The sequence below is a fragment of the Jaculus jaculus genome, chromosome 16 (genome assembly GCF_020740685.1).
Source record: "Jaculus jaculus isolate mJacJac1 chromosome 16, mJacJac1.mat.Y.cur, whole genome shotgun sequence".
Taxonomy (NCBI): domain Eukaryota; kingdom Metazoa; phylum Chordata; class Mammalia; order Rodentia; family Dipodidae; genus Jaculus; species Jaculus jaculus.
This window is the reverse complement of record NC_059117.1, coordinates 2,715,511-2,738,786: the sequence shown is the minus strand read 5'-3', so window position 1 is coordinate 2,738,786 and position 23,276 is coordinate 2,715,511. Positions and strand designations below refer to the sequence as shown.

The window sequence follows — 23,276 nt, the reverse complement described above, 5'->3', positions numbered from 1 at the left end:
AGGCTACCCTGAGACTACATAGTGAATTCCAGGTCAGTCTGGGCTTGAGTGAGAGCCTAAAAAAAGAAAGAAGGAAAGAAAGAACTGATACATGCTACAACATAAATGAACCTCAAAAACACACTTTTCTGAATGAAGCCACTCACAAAAGTATATGATTTCACTTAAATGAAATGTTCTAATATGAGGTAAATTTGCAAAGACATAAAAAGGACCAATAATTGCCAAGGGCGTGGAGGTTGGAATGGAGGCACAACTAGCAGCTGTGCAGTTCCTTCTGGAGGAGAGTATAATGCTCTCAAACTAAGGATGGCCAAGGCACAACTCAGAATATACTGAAGACAAACGAGCCACACAATTTAGAAAAGCAAATCAGCAACAGGTAGAGCAGAGCAGAGCTACGGCCCCAGGCTCTTAGGAGACTGAGACCAACTACTGCCCAGGAGTTCAAGGACAGCATGAGTAATACTGAAATCCTGTCTCAAAAATATGATAATGAAAATACAAGTAAAGAAAAAGGTAAACTGTATGACACATAAATCACATCTCAATAAAGATGTTTAAAACAAAATAAACAAGTATTTTGTGCTTAGTCTAAAAGATGTTTAAAACAAAATAAACAAATATTTTGTGCTTAGTCTAAAAGTAGATTTCCTTTCTTTCAAGTTCCTTATAGCACACTAAAAGAGAAAAAAAGCCACAAGGCTGAGTTTTTACTGATTTGCTCAAGCAAACAAGTTCTAGTCCACTGAACTGTGTGCTGTGTGTCTTCATGTTTCACTGAACCCTACCCTGAGATGTTTCCTAAGGAAAAGGGAAAACAGGACAAAGGGTAAAAAGATTGTGTACTTTATTTGAACAAAGGCTGATTTCTTATTAAGAACTTATTCAAAACTGAGTATGGTGGCTCATACCTACAATCCCAGCAATCAAGACGCTGGCTGAGGTAGGAAGAATGCCATGAGTTCAGCCAGGCGTGGTGGTGTCCACATTTAATCCCAGTAGTTGGGATCCAGAAGAATCGCTGTGAGTTGGAGGCCACCCTGAGACTACATAGCAAATCCCAGGTCAGCCTGAGCCATGAGTTCAAGGCCAGCCTAGGATACGGAGAAACTGGAGAAAGAGTTTTGAGCCAGTCTGAGGTAGGGACCCTGGGTAAGGAAAGAAAGAAATGAGGCTGGGTGTGGTGGTGCACACCTTTAATCCCAGTAATCAGGAGGCAGAGGTAGGAGGAATGCCATGAGTTGGAGGTCACCTTGAAACTACAAAGTGAATTCCAGGTCAGCCAGGGCTAGAGCAAGACACTACCTCTAAAAAAAGGGGGGGGGGCGGTGGAGGAAAGGGACAAAGGAGAAGGAAAAGAAAAGGAAAACAATTGATTCATTGTCTAGTGTAAGACCATGTGAATACATAACAAGTGAATTTCAGGCTAGTCTGAGGTACAGAGCTTGCCTTTCAAAAAAAAGACAAAGAGGCAGGGTGTGGTGGTGGTGGAACCTTTAATCCCAGTGCTGGGAGGCAGAGGTAGGAGGAACGCCAACAGTTGGAAGCCACCCTGAGACTACATAGTGAGTTCCAGGTCAGCCTGAGCTACAGTGAGACCCTACCTCGAAAAAGCAAAAAAAAAGAAAAGAAGAAAACTTCCCAACTGGTGCAGTAGTAGCATGGCTGTTATTGAGGAACCCAACTGTTCTCAGTGGATTTGAGGTCTACTTCACAGGAAGGAATTCATGCTTGGTACTAAAAGCCTACTGAAAAGCCTATGGCTGGGAGGTCACAAGCCCTGGCATGAAGCTACTACTGTTGTTTGGCTCCATACTGTTGTTTGGGGATAAATTAGGCCCACCAAATTATGCCCTAAATGTTTATGTATATGCCCACATACTAACACTACTCTCACTTTTGGTTAGAGAAGTTTCTCTTTTCAGATAGTGGTGACCACTGGAGTGACTAAAAACTCATCAAAGTGCTGAGAAGTGAGGTGTCTGGGTTCAGTATTGAGACATTTCTGTTCAAGCCCTCCAGTGCTCAGGAACCTTTGTGGAAGAAGTGGCATAAAGAATGTAAAAGTGGTGCAGGAGAGATGGCTTAGTGATTAAGGCACTTGCCTGCAAAAGCCTAAGGACCCAGGTTCAACTCCCCACTACCCACATAAGCCAGATACACAAGGTGGCATATGTAACTGGAGTTCATTAGCAGAGGTTGAAGGCCCTGGTATGCCCGTTGTCTTTCTCCATCTTTTTATTTAAAAGATTTGTTTTTTATTTATTTATTAGAAACAGAGAGACAGAAAGAGACAGTGAGAATGGGCACACCAGGGCCTCTAGCCACTGCAAATGAATTCTAGATGCATGTGCCACCTTGTACATCTGGCTTACAAGGGACCTAGAGAATTGACCCTGGGTCCTTAGGCTTCGCAGGGAAGCACCTTAACCACTAAGCCATCTCTCCATCTCCCTTTCTCCATTTTTAATAAATAAATAAATATGGTTTAAAAGAATGGGGAAGAGTGCTTTGGAAAGCTATCTATTTTCCAAAGTGGCCACTGCACTCATGACAGACCTGCATGATGGGGCGGGGAAGGGAGAAGCATGACAACATCAAGTAGATGAGTGACTAACTCGGAAGTAGAGGTTCAGTAGAGAGAGGCAAAGCTGACTGATGGGAGAGTAAGGGTGTAATGTGTATATGTATGCAAATTGTCAATAAAAAGTTTAAAAATGAATGTTAAAATTTTGGGCTGGAGAGATGGCTCAGCAGTTAAAGGCACTTGCCTACAAAGCCTGACGGCCCAGGTTTGATTCCTCAATACCCATGTAAAGCCACATGAAGTGGTGCTATGTAAGCCAGATGTGGAAAAAGTACTGAGAAAAAAAAAAATACTGATTTAGGATTCCATACTCAGCAATAGTATTTTTCATAAAGTATCCTCCAAATTGAAAACCTTAAGATATAAAAGTCAGGGCTGGAGAGATGGGCTTAGTGGTTAAGGTGCTTGCCTGAGAAGCCTAAGGACCCAGGTTCAACTCTCCAGATTCCATGTAAACTAGACACCAAAGGTGAGGCAAGCGCAAGGTGGCATATGCCCACTAGGTAGTCAAGTGTCTGGAATTTGTTTGCGGCAGCTGAGACCCTGGTACACCAATTAATACTCTCTCTAAAATTAAAAAAATAAATAAAACAAAGCAGGGCACAGTGACACATGTCTATTCCCAGCAATCAGGAGGCTGAGGTAGGAGAATCCCTGTCTTTTAAAAGTGTAAAACTTTTGTTCTTAGAAATTAATTTTGAGGAACCCAGAAACTGTGACACTTTACTAAACATGCATCTGTAATCAGTAATGCAGGATGAAAATAATCTACTGTATAAAGAATATGGAACAACAATTTTTGTTTTTACAAGGAAGATAAAAACCTAATGATTTCACTGCTAGAAGGGATGGCTTAGCAGTTAAGGCAGTTGCCTGCAAAGCCAAAGGACCCAGGTTCCATTCCCCAGGACCCATGTAAGCCAGATGCACAAGGGAGTGCATGCCTCTGGAGTTTGTTCACAGTAGCTGGAGGCCCTGGCACGCCCATCATCCCTCCCTCTCCCCGCCCTTCCCTGTCAAATAAAGTCAAAAATGGCAAAAGCTGACTTTTTACACTATCAAACACTTAACAATTTCTATAGAAGGAGCAAGCAGAATGCTAACAAAGGCTTCAGAAGGACTGAAAATAAAAGGGGGCAGACCTTGACAACCCAGGTTTGATTTCCCATTACCCACTTAAAGTCAGATGTACCAAGTGACACAAGACCCTACCTCAAAAGAATAGGGGGGAAGGGGAAAAGCCAGAGAGATGGCTTAGATATTAAGGCATTTCGATTCACCACTAATCACATAAGCCAGATAGATATACAGAGTGGCACATGTGAAGGGAGTTCATCTGCAGTGGCTACAGACCCTGGTGTGCCCATTCATTCTCATATATATTCTCTCTCTCTCTCAAATAAATATTAAAAAAAAAAAAAATCCTGGCCTGTTGTGCTGGCACACGCCTTCAATCCTAGCACTTGGGAGACACAAGTAAGATGGTTGCTGTGACTTCAAGGCCACCTGAGAGTACAGTTAATTCCAAATCAGCCTGGACTAGAGTGAATTCCTACCGCAAAAAAAAAAGGGGGGGGGAGGAGCCCTGGAGAGATGCCTAGCAGTTAAAGTGTTTGCCTGTGAAGCCAAAGGACCCAGAACCAATTCCCCAGAACCCTTGTAAGCCAGATGCACAAGGTGGCATATGCACCTGGAGTTTGTTTACAGTAACTGAAGGCCATGGAGCACCATTTTCTCTCTCAAATAAATAAAATAAATAGATTATTGGTGGGGGTTTTTTTGTTGTTGTTTTTTTGTTGTTGTTTTGTTTTGTTTTTCAAGGTTCAGCCTACCTCTAGTCCAGGGTGACCTGGAATTCACTATGTAGTCTCAGGGTGGCCTGGAACTTACTTACGGTGATCCTCCTACCTCTGTCTCCCAAGATTCTTTTAAAAGGGGGGGGGGGGTAAACTGGGCGTGGTGGTGCACACCTTTAATCCCAGCACACGTAAAGCAGAGGTAGGAGGATTGCTGAGTTCAATGCCACCCAGAGACTACAGAGCAAATTCCAGGTCAACCTGGGCTAGAGTAAGACCCTACCTCAAAAAAGAGGGGGGGGTGTTTATTAAAGAAACCAAAAGAGTAAGACTTGGTGATCTACTACACAGAATAAGAACTATATAATAATGCAATGAACAGTTCAAAATTGCTAAGCATAGGTTCTAGTCAGACACAGCGATGCATACCTGGAAAATCACACAGGAGGGCAGGAGCATGAGTTCCAGCCACTTGGGCTACACAACAAGACCCTGTCTCAAAAGAAGCAGACGAATGAAGGAGGGAGGGAGGAAGAGGAAGGGAGGGAGGGAGGGAGGGAATGTTGCCAGGCATGGTGGTGATCCTCCTACCTCTACCTCCCGAGTGCTGGGATTAAAGACGTGCGCCACCATGCCCAGATTTTTAGGTATTTTTAAGTCAGGGTCTTGCTCTAGCCCTGGCTGATGTGGAACTCACTCTGCAGCCCAGGCTGGCCTGGAACTCACAGGGCTACTCCTCCCTCAGTGTCATGATTATATGTAGGCACCACTGTGCCTGACTCAAGTGTATACATCTTGGGCTCAATAATTTTGCCCAAAGAATCCAACAAGATATGAGCAGGAGGGCTGGAAAGATGGTTTTCCTGTGAAGCCTGAGGACCCTGGTTCGAGGCTCAATTCCCCAGGACCCATGTTAGCCAGCTGCACAAGAGGAAGCACGTGTCTGGAGTTCGTTTGCAGTGCCTGGAGGCCCTGGTGCAACCATTCTCTCCCTCTCCCTCTCTCTCTCTCTCAACTAAATAAATAAAAATGAACAAAAAAAAATTTTAAAAAAAGATATGAGCAGGAGAAATATATTAAGTATAGATTTCGATTAGAGCATAAAGAGTAAGAGTTCAAAAGTGGACTTGGCCAAGGCAGTTAGGCTTCTTCACACACAAGAGAACTCTAGCAACCTTGGAGAGCCAGGCATGGCAGCATACATGAAATACCTACCCTCCTGTGTTCACAGTAACACAATCCCTAAACTAAAGTATCCACTTTCAGATGAAAAGATACAGAAAGTGTAATGTAGCCAGGTGTGGTGGCACACGCCTTTAATCCCAGACAGAGATAGGAGGATCACCATGAGTTCGAGGCTACCCTGAGACTCCATAGTGAATTCCAGGTCAGCCTGAGTTAGAGCGAGACCCTACCTCAAAAAACAAACAACAAAAAAAAAAAGTGTAATGTGTAATGTAAAAACAAATGGGAGCCGGGCCCTTTAATCCCAGAATTTGGAAGGCAGAGTAGGACAAGTGCTTTGAGTTCAAGGGCAACACTACATAATGAATTCCAGGTCAGCCTGGGCTACAGTGAGACCCCCACGTAGAAAAATGGAAGGGAGGGAGGGACCGTTCAGCAAAATGGCAAGGGTGAACATCACAGAAAGGCTATATTTAAGAAACATGTATACATATCACAGAGACACATCCCTAGCCCTAAGATAGATTTAGAAGCACTTTTAATTGCTTACCTTTTTTTGTACTTACTGATAATTTCTATCATGAGCCTCTACTGTCTTTGCAAACTGATAAAGAAAAGCACTATCATAAAGTGACTAAAAAACATAAAAAGGGGCTGGAGTGATGGCTCCCTGGTTCAGGTGCTTGTCTTCAAAGCCGAAGTATCTAGTTCAATTTTACCTGGGTTTGATTCCCAAGTACCCACATAAAGCCAGACGCACAAAGTTCCTTTGCAGTGGCTAGAGGCCCTGGCAAACCCATTCTCTCTGCTTATAAATAATTTTTTTAAAAAGGTAAAATAACTTAATCTGAGATAAAACTGTCATGACAAAATAATCCAGTGAAAGTATCACTGTTTAACATATGCAGAAACAGAAATGTGGAGATGCAAGTAACCCACTTAGCCACTTTCAGTTCCTCTCAATAACTTTTCACAGAAATTCCGGTTTTCATCTGCTCTAATGTTAAGCTCTAATACACACATATCTCAACTTCTCAATGCTAAGATTACTGGATACTACCCAGTTTAAACATGTACAGATTCAATCAGAGCAAGCAAGTAATGCAGCAGCTAGGCGATTTTTCTACTAATTTAAATGTTCAACTGATTTTTCAGAAACACAATTTTAGGAGTTAAAGATAAAGTCTGAGTACTATGGAACTTATTAAAGATTTCAAGATTTTCATGGAGAAAATAAAATTTGATAATTTGCACAATAACTTTCCACCTCAAAGATTAAATGAAACTCACCAAAAAATAAATAAATAAATAAATAAATAAGCCGGGCATGGTGGCCCATGCCTTTGATCCCAGCACTCGGGAGGCAGAGATAGAAGGGTCACTGTGAGTTCAAGGCCACCCGGAGACTACAGAGCAAATTCCAGGTCAACCTGGGCTGGAGTGAGACCCTACCTAGAACCCAGGATGACTTGGAATTCAACTATGTGATCTCAAACTCATGACAATCCTCCTACCTCTCTGCCTTGAGGGCTGGGATTGAAGGCGTGTGCCACCACCCTGGCCAAACCATTTATCTTCTTCAGCATCACAGAGTGCAAATACAAGCAGCAGAGCTACTGCTGTTCATGCTGAAGTGACTACCAACACTACTTGCCCAGGAAAGCACAAGAGAGCCCCAATCTTAGAGAAATACAACTGGTATCTGGGCCACCTGGTTTGCATTAGCTCCGTGAAACATAAAACATCTAAACTAATTAAACCACTAATAAATATGCTTTGAAATTTGTTCTTTGGGAACATACAATCTAGTAGGAAAACACAAATGTAGTCCACTGATTAGAATATTAAATGAACTTTTAAAAACTCTACAACAAAGATAAAGCAAAATGCTATGAGGAACACAAGGAAAAATTTAACTTTTTCTAGATAGATAAAGGTTTCAAGATGTTGGGGTTTGGGAGTTGTGAATGCAAAGGAAAAGATGCATCTCTTAACCATGTCAAGCTCAGAATATTTAGGCTGATAGGAGAAATAAAAGTGCCTCTGAAAATCAAAGTTCTGATATAATAGGGCCATATGATTAAAGGCATTAAGTCAATGCATTACAAAGTTTATACCTAATTCCACAAAACAAGAGATATTATTTCACCATGTATTAGGACAAACTCTCCCAATAAAGAATGGTTTGGCGTGCTCCTCTAGACACAAAATGGCCTGGATGTCCATGACCTCGAAGTGCCTGACACTACCTACACAAGACCATCATAATAGGAGGAAAGGACCATGACATCAAAATAAAAGAGACTGACTGTGAGGAGGAGAGCATATGACGGGGAGCGGAGTTTCAAAGGGGGAGGTGGGGAAAGGGAGGGAATTACCATGGGTTATTATCTACAATTACAGAAACTGTCAATAAAAAAATAATAATTTTGGACCAGAGGGATGGTTTATTGGTTAAGGCATTTTCCTGCAAAGCCTAAGGACCCAGGTTCGTTTCCCCAGGACCCACATTAGCCAGATGCACAAGGGGGCACACACATCTGGAGTTCTTTGCAGTAGCTGGAGGCCCAGTCGTGCCCATTCTCTCCCTCCCTCCCACCCTCCCTCCTCCCCTCCCTCCCTTTCCCTCTCCCTTCCCCCTCTCTCTCTTTCTCTGTCAAAAAAAAAAAAAATAAATAAATAAAATGATAATAATTTGAAAAAAGAATGGCTTGGGTGGAAGAAAAACCAGGCTCATTCCTTAAATCTCAACACTAGAGACTAAGACAAGATTGCCATGAGTTCCAAGGCAGCCTGGGTTACAAAATGAGACCTGCCTCAACAAACTGAAAAGGGAGGGAGGGAAGGAGGGAAGGAAGGAGGGAGGGAGGGGAAGAAGAAGCCTTAGGGACTGGGGAGATGGCTCCATAGGTAAAATACTTTCAAGTGTTGAAGACCAGAGTTTGAATCCCTAGATCCCACCTAAATGCTAGGAAGGCAGAAGAGGTAGATCACTGGGGCAAGCTTGCTAGCTAGTGGGCTCTGGGTTCAGTGAGAGACCCTGTCTCAATAAATAAGGTAGACAGTAACTGAGGAAACACCAGTGTCAACCTCTGGCCCACATATGCATGCACACACACACCCCTCTGAACCAGGGTGCTAAAAATGAAAAGTCAGATATACATATTACTGTGTTAAAAGGAAAGAAATATAATGAGGACTGAATGTATGTAAATGTCAGGTAAAGACTGAGCAGAGAAAGAGCAAACACAAAGGTCATCTTCTGAGAAGGAAATAAATGATAACTTTTTAGCCTTTAAACAGTTTATCTAAAGTTTTATCCTCTTGTTTCTGCATTTATTCTAATTTACTATTTTTTGGTGTATGAGCACAGCAGAGCTTTGTGCCACTGCAAACCAACTCCAGACACATGTGCTATTTTGTATATCTAACATTATGTAGGTTCTAGGGAATCAAAGTCAGGCTATTAGGCTTTGCAAGAAAACACTTTTAACCTCTGAACCATCTCTCAAGTCTAATATCCCATATTTTGATAGTTTTTCCATTAAGTACATATCAATCAATCAGCACTATTTTTTTGGGGGGGGTAGGGCATCACTCCAACCCAAACTGGCCTGGAATTCACTATGTAGCCTCAAGTTGGCCTCAAATTTACAGTGATCCTCCTACCTTTGTGTGCTGAGATTAAAGGCATGTGCCACCATACCCAGGCAAGTTAGTAGTATTTTATAATAAGAACAGAAAATCTACCTTTGACATTATTTGAACACCACCTCCAAGGATAAAACTCACAATGCTGTGCCTCCATACAACAGGGTGATAATTCCATTGACTACTTATTTACATCTGGGGTTCACCTGCAGATTCTCGGGGTCTTGACAGCACTCCATAAGCAAGGCCTCTGATGCAGCAGAACTTCCACGGAGGAGGACAGAGGACCAGTTCCACACAGCCGCTGACCATGCTCACTGTGCCTAACCTGCCTTCAGTAACTTCAGACTAACACTTCCTGAAGCTCAGCAATAACTACATGTAACTACTATCTTTAGGAAGTACCTTTGCCCAATCTTATAAACACAAAGTAGAAAACATCCCAAAGACTCCATTGTTCATGAAAAACTACAAATTGGGTCTAGGGGGTAGGTAGAGCTCAGTGGAAGAGAACTTGTGTAGCAAGCAAGAAGCCCTGAGTATGTCTCCTAACACCATAAATAAATAAAAAGTTACATGAATACTACAAAGACAATGGAGTTCAATGAATTTTTAGAACAAAAAGGGTTCTTTTTTATCCTTTTTTATAAATCTTTTTATTTATTTGTAAGCAGAGAGAGATAGAAGAGAGACAGAGAGAATGGGCACCCCAGCTGCTGCAAACGCATGTGTCACTTTGTGTATCTGGCTTTACATGGATACTGGGAAATTGAACCCAGATTGCTAGGCTTTGCAGGCCAACACCTTTACCAGTGAGTCATCTCTCTCTCTCTCTTTTTTTTTTTTTTTTTTCCTTTTTGTATTGTGATGTCTCAATGTAGCCCAGGCTAAATTTCAACTCATGATCCTCCTGCCTCAGACTCCTCAAGTGATGAGATTACAGTCAATCCAAACCAAAGTTGGGCCTAGAAAATTTTTCTTTTTGAAAAATCCTAAAAATGCTGAAAAAAAAAAAAAAAAGCCAGAGAACAGAAATTAATACATAAATACCCCAAAGGGTCAAATTTTTAACAGAACAGGCCACTCAGTATGTGAGGTGGTGGGCTCCCTTGAACACCAGCTGAGTTCAATTCAGCACAGTATTTTTGTTTTGTTTTGCCTTTTGAGGTAAGGACTCACTCTAGCCCAGGCTTACCTGGAATTCATCCAGTAGTCTCAGGATGGCCTTGACTCAAGGTGATCCTCCTACCTCTGCCTCCCAAGTGCTGGGACTAAAGGTATGCACAACCATGCCCAGCTAATTCCCCACAATATTAAAGGCATGTGTTTTCAAGTCAGCCCAGGGTTTGAATGCAAGATGATGTTAAAGCAAATCACTTAAATTTTTGGATCTGTTTCCCAATCCATCAACTAACACAAGGGTTTGGGTGAATGTTTATTAGGTATTTGTCAATGCCCAGTATGTGGTAGAAGGGATGTTAGGCACTTACCAATGCCCAGCAGGTGGTAGAATGTATGTAAAGCAGATATCAACGCCCAGCAGCACATAAAATGATGTATGTTAGGCACTTAAAAATGACCAGCACATGGTAGAAAGTATGTTGGGCACATATCAATGCCCAGCACATGGTAGAATGCAGTACTTAATGATACCTAGCACATGGTAGAAAACTATGCAATCTCCCTTTCTCACCCTTCCCTCTTGTTGAGTAAGATTACATGAGTTTGCATAACTCAATAGTCAAATAATAAAAACATGGCAACCCACAGAATGGGAAAAAATCTTCGCCAGCTATATATCTGATAGAGGATTAATTTCTAGGATATACAAAGAACTCAAAAAGTTAAATAATAAGGAATCAAACAAGCCAATCAAAAAATGGGCTATGGAGTTAAATAGAGCATTCTCAAAGGAAGAAATACGAATGGCATATAAGCATCTAAAAAAATGTTCTACATCACTAGTCATCAGGGAAATGCAGATTAAAACTAATTGAGATTCCATCTCGCTCCAGTCAGATTGGCCACCATCATGACAACAAATGATCATAAATGTTGGCAGGGATGTGGAAAAAGAGGAACCCTTCTACACTGCTGGTGGGAATGCAATCTGGTCCAGCCATTGTGGAAAACAGTGTGGAGGTTCCTACAACAGCTAAAGATTGATCTACCATATGACCCAGCTATAGCACTCCTAGGCATATATCCAAAGGACTCATCTCATTTCCTTAGAAGTATGTGCTCAACCATGTTTATTGCTGCTCAATTTATAATAGCTGGGAAATAGAACCAGCCTAGATGTCCCTCAACTGATGAGTGGATAATGAAGATGTGGCACATTTATACAATGGAGTTCTACTCAGCGGTAAAGAAAAATGAAGTTATGAAATTTGCAGAAAAATGGATGGACCTGGAAAGGATTATACTAAGTGAGGTAACCCAGGCCCAGAAAGCCAAGCGCCACATGTTCTCCCTCATATGTGGATCCTACCTACAGATGATTGGGCTTCTGCGTGAGAAGGAAAATACTTGGTAGCAGAGGCCAGTAAGTTAAAAAGGAGACATAAAGGGAAGAGAAAGGAAGGGAGGAGGGTACTTAATAGGTTGATATTGTATATATGTAAGTATGATGATTGTAATGGGGAGGTAATATGATGGAGAATGGAATTTCAAAGAGGAAAGTGTGGGGGTGGGGAGGGAGGGAATTACCATGGGATTTTTTTTTATATAATCATGGAAAATGTTAATAAAAATTTAAAAATTAAAAAAAAATGACCAGCACATGGTAGAAAGTATGTTGGGCACATATCAATGCCCAGCACATGGTAGAATGCATGTTTGGTACTTAATGACACCTACCACATGGTAGAAAACTATGCAATCTCCCTTTCTCATCCTTCCCTCTTGTTGAGTAAGATTACATGAGTTTGCACAACTCAATAGTCAAATAATAAAAACATGGCAAATTCAGCTGGAGAGATGGCTTAATGGTTAAGGCACTAAGGACCCAGGTTCGATTCTCCAGTATCCATGTTAAATCCAGTAGCATAAAGGTTGCTTGCAGTGGCTAGAAACCCTAGCATACCCGTTCTCTCTGACTTTCTCTCCTCTCTCTCCCTCTCCCTCTCTCTCTGCTTGCACATAAAAAAATAAGATTAAATTGGAAAAAAAAAACATGGTAAATAGTAATGGGAAGGTAGCAAGCTAAGAAGGAAGTATGAAAAGAAGAGTGTAAGCTAATAGTCAGATGAAGGAAAATAGCAGGAGTGAAGGAGAAACCACTAGAATGAAGAAGATCTATCAGGATGTAAAAGCAAAAATCCAGATCTACAATAATTGTTCAATAAACTCCATCATCCTTCACTTATCTATTTAACAAATTCAACAAACAATAGCAGTCACCAGGAATTCAGTGGTGGGCAAGACAGACCAGTTGCCCTCATGGGGTTTACAACCTAGCACTCTTCTCATTTAAGAATATGAGCTACCAACCAGAATGACTAAACTGTAGGTGTAAATAAAAGTTTTTTGCACTAACCTAGTGAATTCTATTCACTGTTCCTAAACAGTAATAATACATTTGCTGTTTAAAAATCTTAAAGCAAGGCATGGTGGTGTACACTTTTAATCCCAGCACTTAGGAGGCAGAGGTAGGAGGATCGCCTTGAGTTTGAGGCCACCCTGAAACTACATGGTGAATTCCACGTCAGCCTGGACTAGAGTGAAACCCTACCTCGAAAAACCAAGAAAAAAACTGCTTATGCATCTGAATTTGCACTGGCAAGAGACCCTGGCTCACCAACACACAGGCAAATAAATATATTTATACATTTTTTTAAAAGCTGAATTCTTCAATCAGCTTATATTTCAGCTGTTCATTCTGGGTATCACATTTGTGTTTTGTTTGTTTGTTTTGGAGATAGGGTCTCACTCTAGCTCAGGCTGACCTGGAATTCATTATGTAGTCTCAGGGTGGCCTTGAACTCATGGCTATTCTCTTACCTCTTTAAGCAGGTCTTATGGCAGTCAACATATAACATAATGCAAAAAAAATCTGAAAACCATAATTCATGAAAAATGAGACATTTTAGCCCAGAGAAGACAACTCAGACACGTGACAACTGTGTTCTTGTTTTCAAGAGCTAATGCTCTGTAACACTAAGTTACATGGATGTGTATTGGTTTCAATATTAAGAATTCTAGGGCTGGAGGAATGGCTTAGCAGATAAGAGGCTTGCCTGCAAAGCCAAAGGACCCAAGTTCAATGCCCCAGGACCCACGTAAATGAGATGCACAAGGTGGTTCATCTTTCTGGAATTCGTTAGCAGCAGCTGAATGCCCTGGCACACCCATTCTCTCTCCCCTAAGTAAATAAAAAATATTTTTTTTAAAAACTTAAAATATTTCTAACAATTCAAACTGTTCAACAATAATTCAAGCATGTTAAATCTCTGTAGGGCTACATGCTTTACAAAAGGCATTTTTTTTCACTTACTCTTGAAATAATATTTTAAAAAGCAATTCCTATTAGTTTAGAAAATTGAGACTTCAAAGGCCTTGCTAAGAAACCAAACAACCATGTAAGACCTAGCTGATGAAAAGACAGGCAGACAATTAGGCAAACCAGTGCTAATTTCAAGTCCAAAAGTCTAATGGAACATGATGCCTCAAAATAATGTGCTTCCCCATACTTGGGCTGCAAGATCACTGAGAAATCCTGTTGGAACTGAGCTGAAAACCTCCTCCATGTAGACCAGCTGACAGAAAGCTGGAAAAAGCCACACTGCATGCAGCTCAATGGGGGAGAGAGAAATCACCAGTGAAGATACTCCACAGTGGACACTGCAAGCCTTATATTTGGCCAAACAGGCCAAATGAGCCAACGGGTGCAACAGTGGCACATCTGTTTGAGGGGAAACCAACTGCCCTTTAATTGGCCCACTCCATGGAAAGGAATACAACCCTGATACTAAAAATCTACAACAGGGGTAAGTCATGAGCCCTTAGGGGTGTAACATCTGCTACTGTCTAGCTAAATGTATATACTATGCTCACCAAACTGCCCAGTAAGCACTTCTCTTAATGCTCATACCCATATATTAATGCTATTCTCACTTTTTTGTTAGAGAACATCCTCTTTTCAGATGGCAATGACCTTGGGGTGACTCAGAAGGCACCATAATGTGAGAAGTGACAGAGGAGTGCTCAGCACTGAAATATCTCTATCTCACCTTCCAAGACTTGGTCCATTGCAGAAGAGGTGGCAGAAAGAACACAGGAGCCAAAGGAAGGGTAGGACTCCTTACAACGTGCTCCTCCAGACACAAAATGGCCTGAATATCCATGACATCACTCACAGTGCCTGACACTACCTACACAAGACCATCATAATAGGAGGAAAAGATGATGACATCAAAATAAAAAAGAGACTGATTGAGAGGGGGAGGGGATAGGATGGAGAATGGAGTTGCAAAGAGGAAAGTGGAGGGGGATGGAGGGAATTACCATGGGATATTGTTTACAATTGTGGAAGTTATTATAAAAATAATTTAAAAATAATAATAATGTGCTTCCCATCTCTGGATGTATTCAGACATATACCGTATTGTCAGCTGTCAGGAAAGTTGGCTAAGATGTTGAAAAGCATTTCCAAAAGCAGTCCTTATATGCACACGGTAAAAAGGCTTAGTGATGAATGGGCTTTCAGGATGCTAATTACATACAGACAGTGACTTTTTCTTTCCTGTTATATTCCAGTCCGTAAAGCAGCACTGGCACACAACGTGTGCTCAGTGACGGTTCTACTAGATAAGGACAGTCCTACATAAACCCTACTACAAAACACACACCACTGCTGTACAATAAAGGACCCTGCTAAAGCACCCAGCGGCTGAACTAAAACACATTGTCAAAATTGCCATCACACATTGAAAATTTCTACATAAAGTTCTGAGACTTAATCAGTTGGCAAAGCAAAATGAATTGCAGAAAATACACACCAGTTAGCAAACATAAAGTACTATAATAAACTATAATATAAAGCTCTATAAGCTAAATTGGGTGTAAGTGTTGTCAATGGTGACATTCTTAAGGCCATCAACTGACATTTGGGGCTCTAATATTGTAAGAATAAAGAAATGTACACAGATCTTTTTCTTTAAAGACAAACTCAACTTTCTACTCATATCACATCTTCCATCACTATGCTGACACCTGAAAGACAGCTGCATATTTCACAGCTACATACACTGTACAGAGCTTCAGCATGCCCAATACATGGAGGTATTACGCTTCGATGAATACCTAAAGCAATAGGAGAGAACAGCGATCCAAATATGATTTTATCATCCTCTAAACCATAAAGCTTAAAACTTCCAGATAGTTTAAGTAATTAAGACTCTACAAATTACGTAAAAATCGCTTACAATTCACTCTACATAAGGGACAGGTAAATATAAATGGGCACACATTCTTATGACTACTACACTTGTGTAACAAGTACAGCCTAACAGGCACATACGTTTTTTACTCCAATTTCACCAGATTAAGTTATATCCTCAAAAACTTTCAGAACACAGACATTCTAATATCTAGAGGTCTAGTTAAGTTTACAGTAAGCAACTTCAGGTGTAAAAAGCTCACTTGGTCACAATGTCACACCACCTAGATTTATGTTATTGGCAAGCAGGTGTGACCACTAACAGAAAAACCACCATGACTTTGAAAGATCGGTTAAAAAACAATCCCACCCCAAAATAGTACACAATAATTATCTTCCTTACGTTCAAATCTTATTCCATGAACTTCTACTTAACCACACTTAGAGGACTAACTTTTTAGAAAGCTGTTTCTCCCATGCTTGGATTACTCAGGGAAACACTTGCGCTCCAGATCTAATTCCAACACGAGGACCTGATTGATTTTCCTTACAATATGAGTCCCTTTGCCACAGCCCATTAAGAAATCGCCAAAAGAGGGCTCCTGGTCGACAGCTTTCAAAACTAAACCCAAGTGAACCACCTCTGGGCTTACCCAGACTACATGTGCCAAGAGCAGTTAGTTCAGAGAAATCTGTCAGAGCAACAAGTGTAGGGCTGAACCTCGCAGCGCGACCCGACTCTGCTGGCCCGCGGGGACAGAGACGGGAACCCGGGGCGCGCCCCCCTCAACCCCCCACGCTCCCCCTCGGCTCACCTGAGCACCGGGCTGTAGGGGCTGCGCGAGCGGCGCCAGCTGCTGCTGCTGTAGGGGCTCGGGGACACGTCGCCGCCCCGCTCGTACGAGCTGTGGCGGCTGTAGCTGGGCGAGCGGCGGCGGCCGTAGGGGCTCGGCGAGCGGGCCGCGCGCCGCGAGTAGGGGCTGCCGCCGCCTCCGGCCGGGCTGGGGGACTTGCGGCTCCGCAGGCTCTGCGAGGCCCGGTGGGACGGCGGGCTGTCGTCCCGGCCCCCCAGCGGGCTCAGAGACCGCTGCCGCCGCCGGTAGGCCTTGGGCGGCTCCTTGTAGGCCGACGGCGGCTCCTTGGACGCCTTCGTCCGGCTGCGGTGGGCCTTGGGGTCGCGGTCCTTGCGGCCGCCGCTGCTGCTGGACGTGGCCGAGGCGCTCTTCCGGCGGCCGCCGCCGCCGCTGCTGCTGCTGCCGCCGCTCTTGGAGGCCTCGGCCCGCTCGTCGCCGCCGTGGCCGTGGCGGCCGCGGGACTTGGAGGCCTCCCCGCCGCCCGCCCCGCGCGGGCCGTCCCGCCGCCGGTGCTCGCGGTGGCGCTCCTTGCTGCGGCCGCTGCTGCTGCGGCGGTCCCGGCGCGGCCTGCGCTCCGAGCCCTCCGCGCGCCGCTGGGTGCCCGAGGAGGAGGCCGGGCTCGCGCCGTTGCCCCCCGTCCCCCCGGCAGCCGTCGCCGCCGTTGCCGCGCTGCCGGCTCCCCCGAGCAGCAGCCCCTGCTCGGACTGGGAGCTCACATCCTCGTACTCCGCCGGCGGGGTCACACCCCCGCCGCCGCCGCCACCGCCGCCGCCGCCGCCTCCGCCGCCGCCGTCCTGCTGCGGCTGGGGCAGCGAGAAGACCCGGCGCTTCTCCGCCTCCTGCCCGGCGCGGGGCCCGCGGCGCCGCTTCTGCCGCCCTCCCGGGCGCCTCTTGCCTCTGGCCAGCCGCTTGACCTCCAGGGGGGGGCCCGCGCTGAAGCAAGAGGAGGAGGCCGCGGCGGCGGCGGCGGCTGCGGCGGCGGCGGCCGCGCCGGGGGCAGCCAAGAAGAGCAGCGGCGGCGGGGGCGGCGGCGGTTGCAGGAGCTGCGGCTGCAGGAGCGGCAACAGCAGCGGCGGCTGCTGAGGGGACAGGAACCGCCTGCGCTTGCGGCGCTCCTCCAACTTCTTCTCGGCCCAGCTCAGGCCCCCGCCTCCCCCCAGCGCCGTGTCCGAGCTGCTCGGCATCGCCTAGAGCCCGCCGCGGAGCGCGGCGCGGGTGCGGCCTCCTCCGGGGTCAGACGCCGGCCATCTCCCCGGCCGGGAGGGGAGAGCGCGCGGCGGCGGCGGCGGCGGAGGGACACGGAGCGCCGGGCCGGCCGGGAGACGCGCCGCGAGGGTCCGGCTCGGCGGGAGGGGGAGAAGGGCCCCCGGGGCCCGGCGGGGGTCCTCCGCGGCCTCGATCGCGCTCGTCGTCCCGGGAGCTCCGCGGCGCGGCGCCGGGCCGCGGGCGATCCGGAGTCAGTCCCCCGAGGCTCGTCGTCCCCCGCGCCGGCGGGTGTTGGGGGGAAGCTGCCGAGGCCGCGCTCGGCTCCCGGCGCGCAACGCGGAAGTGGCCGGTCGGTGCTCGCTTCGCTCCGTCGCGCCCGGCGTCGGGTCGGGTCGGGTCGGGTCGGGGAGGGCCGTGGGCGAGACAACAACACGCCTCCCGGGCCGTCCGCGTCGACGTCGGCGTCCTGCGGCGGTGGCGGTGGCGGTGGCGGCGGCGACACCCCGCGGGCGCCTCAGCAGTGGCCGCGGCCTGACAACTCCTGGCGCGGGGCCTCGCGCTCCGCGGGCCGGGCGGGCGGCGGCGGCGGCGGCACGGTTGGGGGCTGTTTCCGGGGAGATGGCGGCCCGGCCTCCCCCTGCGCACCCTCCTCGAGCGGCTCGGCGTGCGCGGCAGGCCGGCTCGCTCCGCCCCTCGCCCGGCTCGGCTCAGGTCGGGAGGAGGAGGAGGAGGAGGACGGCGGGCGCGCGGCTCGGGCCTCACCCCACGCTCCTCCCCGCCGCCTCGCTGCCTGCGCTGCGCTGCGCTCCGCGAGGCCTCCCTGCGGCCCGACGACGCACGGCGCGCGCGCTCCCGATCCTGAGCCCCGGAGGGAGGTGCGAGGGGCGGGAACCGGCGTGCTCGCTCCCGTCGGGGAGGCCGGGCCGCGCCGGAAGTGGCGTCACGCACGGCTTCCGGCGAGGGTGGGCCCGCGCGGGGGGGGGGGAGAGGGTTAGAGAAAGGAGAGGCGCGCGCCCGCCCGCGCCCCCGCCCGCGCCCGCCCCTCCCCGCCGGCTCTCCCGCCCGCGCGCTCCTCCCCGGGAAGGTCACGGCGGTCGCCCGGCGGGTCGCCGACGCTCGGAGCAGCTGCGGGAGGAGGAGGGCGGAGATGACTTAGCTAGCTACTTCCAAGTTCGAGGACCCAGCCTGACAAAAAAATGCGCTTATCATCACAGCTCCGGTACGCTGAGGCGCCTTGAAAGAAACAAACTTTACGGTCGCTTGCCTGCAAAGCCAAAAGGCCCAGGTTCGATTCCCCAGAGCCGACCTAAGCCAGATGCACAAAAGTGGTTCATGAGTCTAGAGTTTGTTTGCTGTGGCTGAAGGCTTTGGAGGGCCCACTCCTTCTCTCTCTTGCTTACTCAAATAAATAAATCAAGATCTAAAATTTTAAAAAAAGAAAAGCTTTAAGATGGGTATGGTGGCATGCCTTTAATCCCAGTACTGAGGAGGCAAAGGTAGAAGAATCGCCGTGAGTACGAAGCAACCCTGAGACTGCACAGTATATTCCAGGTCAGCCTGAGTTAGAGAGAGACCCTACCTCGAAAAACCAAAAAAAAGTAAAGAAAAGAAAAGACGAAAGCCTTAAATCAATCTGATGAATAAATGAAGCTACTGGAAATCCCCAGGACCTTGGAAGCATCATTTTTTAAAACATCTTGTATTAATAAAGGCGGTCCTCTTTCTGTTACGTGTCTCACTTTCATGTAACCTATGTGGCTGTCAACCAACCACATCATGACCTCTCATTACATTTCTTGCCTTAGCACTGTCCTCCAGTTAAGGGCTGGGCGCTCGGGATAATTAGATTAAACGCTAAATGGCTTATTGGCTTTTAGCATGGTTGGAAAGAAGCAGTGTATTTGTGGCTAGTAGAGTCACTTATGAACTCAGCTCATCAGCGGGCTCTTAGTTCGTAAACTCTTGCTATCTATCCGTCGTCCATACTCGAGCGGAATAATTTGGATCAGGAGCTGCCACCACATCAGGAGCTGAATCTCAGACTTCAATGACAAAATACAAAAGACGCTTGTTGACTGAACAGGAAAGGAATATGTCACTCGGGTTCTTCGGGTGTTTTCAGGTTCATGAGATTTTAAAGAATTGAAGAAAACTAGGCGTGGTAAGCCTTTTTTGGTCCGAGCACTCAGGAAGCAGAGGTAGGAGGATCACTGTGACTGCCAAGCCAGCCTGAGGTCAGCCTGGGCTAGGAGACTCTACCTGGGGGGAAATTTTTTTTTTTTTAAAGGCTCAGATAGCTATGCAGAAAGAGCAAAGAGAGCGTAAAGGTTTGCATGCAGTGCCAAAGCAGAGCGCTCAAGGGCACCAGGAAGTGGCCTGGGCTTCTCTTTATTGCATTTTTAGGGGTGAATGGATGGGTCACTGGGGACTTTGTGTGGTCTTACTGTTTATTGATAGGTTTGGGTTATGTTTTTGTACTGTGCATATTCCCTCCCGTGATGCATCTGATTTTAATCATATGTGTGCCCAGTTATACGTAGACCTAAGACGGCAAATAGGCCTTTTACCCTAGAGGTTCTCTTGGAGTTTAAAGCCAGCCCAGGATGGATGGCCCCCTGTTCTGATCCTGGGTCTTTCTAAGAATATATTACAATGGGTACTGATCCAAAGAACGTTCACTAAGCGTAGGCAAAAACTAGTTCTTTTGGTGGCGCTGCGTGGACCTGCGGCTGGGTCCAGGAAGGGGTCCCAGACCCCCAAGAGGTCGGTGGGTGCATTGCTCAGACGACGGCGCTCACCGCTCAAGCCCAGCAGAGACCCTACGTTTGCGGGCCTCCCGGAGGCAGTCACGTCAAGCACGCGTCCCACAGCGGGGCCCGCAGTGTGGGGTCCCTGCTGCCAGAAGTGGGGAGAAACGTGAAAAGGCGCAGGGATGTTGAACGGAAAAGCTGGAGGCAGGGTGCTCAACGCCTCTCTCCTTGGCGGCCGTGCGGAGTGGGAGTGCTGGAGCGGCCGCCGGCCAAAGAGGACTTAGCGACCGTTTTGCTGTGGATAAACTGGTGTGCTGGCGCGTGCTTTTCATACCAGGACAAGAGAGGCTGAGGCAGGAAAATGGCTAATTCTAGGCCTGCATGAGCTACATGGCCCCACCCCCACAAAAAATAAAAAGCCTGGGATGGCCGGTCACGGTGGCGCACCCCTTTAATTCCAGCACTCGGGAGGCAGAGGTGGGAGGATCGCCGTGAGTTCAAAGCTACCCTGAGACTACATCGTGAATTCCAGGTCAGCCTGGGCTAAAGCGAGACCCTACCTTAAAAAAAAAAAAAAATAATAATAATAAATGGAATAAGGTAGAGAGTGATAGAGGAAGACACCCCTCCATTTATCTCTGACCACATGCATAAGCACGTCACCCACATATATAAGACCACCACATGAACTGGATTGTGTGGTACTAAGACCCTTGCAATAGATCAGCAAAGTCAAGTTATTTTCATAACAATGAGAAACTGGTGTTTTCCACAGGTAACACAACACACTGACATAGTCAATCTCATGGCTCATGGAATGTGCTCTTTTTTATTTTTGTTTTATTATTTATTTATTTGAAAGAGAGAGAATAGGCACACCAGGACCTCTAGCCACTACAAATGAACTCCAGACATGTGCAAGCCTTGTGTTTATGTGGGTACTGAGGAATTAAACCTGGGTCTTTAGGCTTCACAGGCAAGCACCTGCTAAGCCATCTCTCCAACCTAAATTGATGAGTTTTAATGTAATAGTAACAAGAAAGTTTATTGATCCCATCTTAAATTCCACTTTGATAAAGCCATCCGGGTTTGGTCTTCCTCAGACCCTATGCAAACAGCCAGCTGCGAGGAGGGCAGGCTTCCACAAGCCCAGCACTCTGATGGCAAGATGGAAGGCAGACGGGACACTTTCCTCCATAACCTCAGCACAGCAGAACGATGTCAAGTGAACCCCCACCTCAAAGGAGGTGGCCCAGCGAAGGCACACCCCAAAGTTGTCTTCTGACCTCCACATGTCGCAAGGCATGCATGCACTCACACACATGAACACATCCACATGTACACACACACACACACACACACACACACACACAAATAAATATTTTTCAAAAACCTCCTTTGCAACTAGCCTGTAAGAAAGTACCATGCTAGCCCAGCATGGTGGCACACGCCTTTAATCCCAGCACTCGGGAGGCAGAGGTAAGAGGATCACCATAAGTTTGAAGTCACCCTGAGACCACATAGTGAGTTCCAGGTCAGCCTGAGCTAGAGTGAAACTCTGCCTCCAAAATCAAAAAACAAAAAACAACAAAAAGGAAGGAAGGAAGGGCCATGCAACAGTGATGTAGTACCAAAGAAAATTCCGATTGCTTTCTGACAGTATATCTGATTTGTATAATTTCACCAAAACAATATTTTTTACAACAGATTGCATAAAAGGCAGATAAAGGAATTAAATTTCAAGCACATTAAATTGGGCAATAAAGAGATTTGCAAGTTAAGTGTGGTGGCAAACACCTGAAATCCAAGCACTTGTTGGATGGAGGCAAGAGAATCAGAAGTTCAAGGTCAGCCTTGGATAAATAATAATTCCAAGGAAAACCTGAGCTACATGAAACCCTTTCTCAAAACAAACAAACAAGCAAACAAAGAAAAAAAGAGATTTGCAAAAAGGTTAAACAATAAACCTTTTCTAAACGTTTTGATTTGTAGCATAGTTACTTTCAATCATTTTTTTTAAACCCACATTGATATCAGACTTAAAAATCCTCCTGCTGCTGTGTCCCAAGTGCTGGAATTACAGGTGTGCAGTATCACGCCTAGCCACAGATTCCTTTAATTTTCTCGTTTATTTCAAATTTCAAATGTAATAAATATCTATAACATGAAATATTCTTTTTTTTTTTTTTTTTGGTTTTTTCAAGGTAGAGTCTCACTCTAGCCCAGGCTAATATAGAAGTTCCTCTGTATTCTCAGGGTGGCCTCGAACTCATGGCAATCCTCCTACCTCTGCTTCCTGAGTACTGGATTAAAGGCATGTGCCACCACGCATAGCTTAAAATATTCTTTTTTTGTTTGGATTGTTTCTGATTTATTAATTATTTATTTATTAGAGACAGACAGAGAGAGAGAGAGAATGGGCATGCCAGGGCCTCCAGCCATGGCAAACAAACTCCAGATGCACCACCATGTGCATCTGGCTTACGTGGGACCTGGAGAGTCAAAACTGGGTCCTTAGGCTCAGCAGGCAAGTGCCTTAACCACTAAGTCATCTCTCTGGTCCCTGGATTTTTTTTTTAGATTTGTTTTAATTATCTTTTTTTTTAATGACAACTTCTATACTTATAGACAATAAACCATAATTCCCTCCCCTCCCCTACTTTTCCTTTCACAGCTCCACTCTCCATCATATCCCCTCTCTCCCTCCATTAGTCTCTCTTTTATTTTGATGTCATCATCTTTTCCTCCTATTATGAGGATCTTGTGAAGGTATTGCCAGGCAATGCAAGGTTGTGGATATCGAGGCCAATTTCTGCTGCACAATTGCATTATAAGTAGTCCTACCCTTCCCTTGGCTCTTACATT

General features: G+C 46.0%; 1 protein-coding gene across 2 annotated transcripts in view; it reads right to left on the bottom strand.

The window, feature by feature from the left end:
- Nucleotides 1–17,677, bottom strand: part of Cdk13 (cyclin dependent kinase 13) — a 142,566-nt gene extending 124,889 nt beyond the window's left edge. For both annotated transcript variants that reach the window (XM_045135637.1, XM_012951282.2), the window contains exon 1: nucleotides 16,417–17,677. In XM_045135637.1, the coding sequence (XP_044991572.1) occupies nucleotides 16,417–17,639 (1,223 nt within the window). In that variant the 5' untranslated portion in view covers nucleotides 17,640–17,677. The remainder of the gene's footprint in view (nucleotides 1–16,416) is intronic.
- Between the last annotated feature and the right edge of the window lie 5,599 nt (nucleotides 17,678–23,276).